Here is a 4,858-nt window from a genome sequence, read left to right on the forward strand (position 1 = left end):
GCCCCCGCCCCGCCCCCCCCGCCGCGTCCTCACCAAGGCCTACCGGGTACCGAGCCATCCCCGGGGATTCTCCCGGGAAAACCGGCGCCAAATCCACGGGTTTGGGGTTTTTTTTTATCCTCACGGTTCTGTTCCGGTCCTTCAGGAGCCGCTCAAGAGCCTCCGGGCCAAGAAGGCCGAGGGGCCGCGAGGAGGATCCCAGAAAAGTCGGGAGGTGAAATCCGTGCCCTTGGAGCTGCAGGAGGATGTGGGAGACAGTGAGTGTGGGGTGGGGTGGGAGGAGTCCGGGGAAATTGGGCTGGGAGTGGGGTTTTGGTGATCCCAGCTGGAAATGGGGTCCTTTGGGAGAGCTCCTGCTGCAGAAATGGGGTCCTGGGGATCTCCCAGTGCTCTGGGCTGGGAGTGGGATCCCGTGGGAGCACTCCCGGGATTCCAGCTGATCCCAGTGTCCCCGCAGGCCGGAAGCGCGTGCGGCAGTCCCGGCAGGCGTGCCCTGGGAGCGGGATCCTTCGGGAGAACTCCTGCTTCTCCAGGAGCTGGGAACGGGGCCCCGGGGCTCTCTGGGTGATCCGGGCTGGGAGCAGATCCAGAGGCTGATCCCCGTGGCTGATCCCAGTGTCCCCGCAGGCCGGAAGCACATGCGGCAGTCCACAACGGAGCACACCCGGCAGACGTTCCTGCGGCTCCAGGAGCGCCAGGTGCAATCCAAGAGGAAAAAGGGAGGCCCCAACTACGAGCGGCCCCTGACCCAGGAGGAGCTGCTGGAGGAGGCCAAGATCACCGAGGAGATCAACCTGAGATCCCTGGGTGAGTGGGAGCGGCATCGGGAGTGGGATCAGGATAGCGGGAATGGGGCTGGGGCGCTGAGAAGGGCACAGGGACTGGGATTGGGGTCGGGAACGGGGCTGGGAATGGGACAGGGCTGCCGGGAACGGCACAGGGATCCCAGGAACAGCCCTGGCACCCCTGTTCGGGGCTGAGCCGTTCCCGACGCCATTCCCGACCCCGTTCCCGATCCCAGAGAACTACGAGCGGCTGGAAGCGGACAAGAAGAAGCAGGTGCAGAAGAAGAGGAAGATCGTGGGCCCCGTGATCCGCTACTGGTCCCTGACCATGCCCCTCCTGCCCGAGCCCGGCCGCGACGATCCCGTGGATGTCGAGGGGTGAGTGGCACCACAATCCCAAATCCCAGCCTGGATCCTGCCCTGGAGCTGCTCCAGAGGGGTTGGGCAGCGCCTCGGAGCTCCCAAATCCCAAATTCCCGTTTTGGGGGGTGGATTTGGGCACTGAATCCCAACCTGGAGCGTCCCTTGGCTCTGTCTCAGCTTTGGGGAGGAAAAGCAGCTCGGAGACCCCAAATCCCATGGGAAAAGCAGAGTTTGGGCACCACATTGGAACCCCCAAATCCCATTGGAGAAGCAATTTTTGGGCACCCAAATCCCATGGGAAAAGCATGTTTGGGGCCCCAAATCCTGCAGGAAAAGCAGGTTTTGGGCACCACCTTGGAGCCCCAAATCCCATGGGAAAACCAGGTTCTGGGCACCACTTCGGAGCCCCCAAATCCCAAAATCCTGTGGGAGCGGCAGGTTCTGGAGTCCCCAGATCCCCAATCCTGTTGGGAAAGCCGTTTTCAGCCATCACCTTGGATGCCCCAAACCCTGCAGGAAAAGCAGGTCCTGGGCACCACCTTGGCACCCCCAAATCCTGTGGGAAAAGCAGCTTTTGGGCCAAACCCCGGGCTGCTGAGCTTCTCCCACCCCATCCTGGTGCCCGTTCCAGGCTGGACCCCGACTCCCGCCCCGCTCCCGCCCCGTTCTCCCCCGGGAAGTGCTCGCGCACCTTCATCTCCTTCAGCGACGACGCCACCTTCGAGCGCTGCTTCCCCAAGTGCCGGCGATATGGGAGTGTCCAGATCCGTAACCCACCCAGGCTGCCAGAAAATCGTCATCAAACAGAGCGTTCCCAACGCCTGAGACACGGCATTCGGGATTCGGGATAGCAGGGTGTTGGGATATCGGGGTGTTGGGATATTGGGGTGTTGGGATATTGGGATATCAGGATAGCAGGGTGTCGGGGTGTTGGGATATGGGAGTGTCCAGATCCGTAACCCACCCAGGCTGCCAGAAAATCGTCATCAAACAGAGCGTTCCCAGTGCCTGAGACACGGGATAGCGGGATATTGGGATGTCAGGGTGTTGGAATATCGGGATGTTGGGATATTGGGGTGTTGGGATATGGGAGCGTCCGGACCCAGAGCCCACCCAGGCTGGCAGAAAATTGTCACCAAACAGAGCGTTCCCAGTGCCTGAGACACGGGATAGCGGGATATTGGGATGTCAGGGTGTTGGGATATCGGGGTGTTGGGATATTGGGGTGTTGGGATATGGGAGCGTCCGGACCCAGAGCCCACCCAGGCTGGCAGAAAATTGTCACCAAACAGAGCGTTCCCAGTGCCTGAGACACAGGATAGCGGGATTCGGGATAGTGGGGTGTTGGGATATCGGGGTGTCGGGATATTGGGATGTTGGGATATCGGGGTGTTGGGATATCGGGGTGTTGGGATATTGGGATATCGGGGTGTTGGGATATTGGGGTGTTGGGATATGGGAGCGTCCGGACCCAGAGCCCACCCAGGCTGGCAGAAAATTGTCACCAAACAGAGCGTTCCCAGTGCCTGAGACACAGGATAGCGGGATTCGGGATAGCGGGGTGTTGGGATATCGGGGTGTCGGGATATTGGGATATCGGGGTGTGGGGATATTGGGGTGTTGGGATATTGGGATATCGGGGTGTTGGGATATTGGGGTGTTGGGATATTGGGATATCGGGGTGTCGGGATATCGGGGTGTTGGGATATTGGGGTGTTGGGATATTGGGGTGTTGGGATATGGGAGTGTCTGGACCTGTAACCCACCCAGGCTGGCAGAAAATCGTCATCAAACAGAGCGTTCCCAGTGCCTGAGACACGGGATAGCGGGATATTGGGATGTCAGGGTGTTGGAATATCGGGATGTTGGGATATTGGGGTGTTGGGATATGGGAGCGTCCGGACCCGGAGCCCACCCAGGCTGCCGGAAAATCGTCACCAAACAGAGCGTTCCCAGTGCCTGAGACACGGCATTCGGGATTTGGGATAGCGGGGTGTTGGGATATCAGGGTGTCGGGATATCGGGGTGTCGGGATATCGGGGTGTTGGGGTGTTGGGATATGGGAGCGTCCGGATCCGGAGCCCACCTGGGCCGCCAGAAAATCGTCATCAAACAGAGCGTTCCCAACGCCTGAGACACAGCATTTGGGATTCGGGATAGCAGGGTGTTGGGATATCGGGGTGTTGGGATATTGGGGTGTTGGGATATTGGGATATCAGGATAGCAGGGTGTCGGGGTGTTGGGATATGGGAGTGTCCAGATCCGTAACCCACCCAGGCTGCCAGAAAATCGTCATCAAACAGAGCGTTCCCAGTGCCTGACACCTGGCATTCAGGATAGCGGGATATCGGGATGTCAGGGTGTTGGGATATCGGGATATCAGGGTGTTGGGATATCGGAGTGTTGGGATATTGGGATATCAGGGTGTCAGGATATCGGGGTGTTGGGATATGGGAGCATTCGGACCCAGAGCCCACCCAGGCTGGTGGAAAATCGTCACCAAACAGAGCATTCCCAGCGCCTGAAACCCGGGATTCAGGGTTGCAGGATATTGGGATATCGGGATATCGGGATATCGGGATTGACGGCAGCGATGGTTTTGTTGAGGGGCTCCACCCAGGACACCAAAAAATAGTCATGAAAGAAAGTGTTCCCAAAGCCTGAAATCCCAGGATTTTGGGATACTGGGATGCCAGGATACTGGGATGTGCAATCTGGGGTGTTGGGGTATTGGGATTTGGGATGTTGGGATATCGGGATATCGGGATTGACAGCAGCAATGGTTTTGTTGAGGAAGCTCCACCCAGGATGACACAAAATCATCGTGAAGCAAAATGTTCCCAGTGCCTGAAAGCCTGGGATTGTGGGGTATTGGGATTCTGGGGTATTGGGATTTTAGGATTTGGGGTATTGGGATCGACAGCAGCGATGGTTTTGTTGAGGGGCCCCTGCCCAGGACACTGAAAAATCAGTGTCAAACAAGGTGTTCCCAGTGCCGGAAATCCTGGGATTTTGGGATATTGGGATATGGGATTTGGGGGTACTGGGGCGTGGGGATTTAGGGATACAGGGATATGGGATCACCCGGAGCGATGATGGGGTTTTTTTGGGGTCGGTGTTCGCCAGGGGTGTGGGAGGAGGGAATAAAGTGGAGGTGGGGCTTGGTTTGTGTGGGGTGGTGAGAGATCCCACAAAAACATGGGGTGGGAGCCCCTTTTCCAGGAGATCCTATGGAAAATCTGGGGCGGGAGCCCCTTTTCCAGGAGATCCTACAATAAATGGTTTGTGGAAGCGTTTTCCAGAAATCCCAGAATAAATATGGAGTGGGAGTCCCTTTTCCCGGAAATCCCACAACAAACAAGCGTTTTTTGGGATCCACATTAACAGGTTTATAGGATCCTCCTCTTTTCCAGCAAATCCTACAACAAACAAATGATTTATGGGATCCCGCAGAAAACGGGGCTGTGTGGGATCCCCGTTTTCCAGGAGACCCTACAATGAACAGAGCTTTACGGGATCCCCTTTCCTGGGAAATCCCACAACAAGCAAAGTTCATTCCCAGCTCCCCCAAACCCCTTCACCCCCTGAATTCGGGGCCTGTGGGGCCAAACCCTCCTTGAGACTTGTAGGATCTGTAGGATTTGGGAAGGATCCCCCTTTCCCCGTCCCCCCTTTCCCCCCGGCGGTTTTTGGGGTGGGAGCCTTGCAGG

The 4,858-nt window shown here is 57.7% G+C and overlaps 2 protein-coding genes across 2 annotated transcripts in view; both read left to right on the forward strand.

Moving 5' to 3' along the window:
* The window catches only part of VPS72 (vacuolar protein sorting 72 homolog), a 2,871-nt gene extending 872 nt beyond the window's left edge, over positions 1–1,999 (forward strand). Inside the window, exons 3-7 of the mRNA XM_017741574.1 lie at positions 19–46; positions 146–257; positions 628–807; positions 1,022–1,163; positions 1,780–1,999. Of these exons, the coding sequence (XP_017597063.1) occupies positions 19–46; positions 146–257; positions 628–807; positions 1,022–1,163; positions 1,780–1,999 (682 nt within the window). The remainder of the gene's footprint in view (positions 1–18; positions 47–145; positions 258–627; positions 808–1,021; positions 1,164–1,779) is intronic.
* Positions 2,000–4,175: 2,176 nt separating this feature from the next.
* The window catches only part of TMOD4 (tropomodulin 4), a 5,525-nt gene continuing 4,842 nt past the window's right edge, over positions 4,176–4,858 (forward strand). The window contains exon 1 of the mRNA XM_017741575.1: positions 4,176–4,188. Within this exon, the coding sequence (XP_017597064.1) occupies positions 4,176–4,188 (13 nt within the window). The remainder of the gene's footprint in view (positions 4,189–4,858) is intronic.

The sequence above is a fragment of the Corvus brachyrhynchos genome, unplaced genomic scaffold (assembly GCF_000691975.1).
Source record: "Corvus brachyrhynchos isolate BGI_N302 unplaced genomic scaffold, ASM69197v1 scaffold758, whole genome shotgun sequence".
Classification (NCBI taxonomy): domain Eukaryota; kingdom Metazoa; phylum Chordata; class Aves; order Passeriformes; family Corvidae; genus Corvus; species Corvus brachyrhynchos.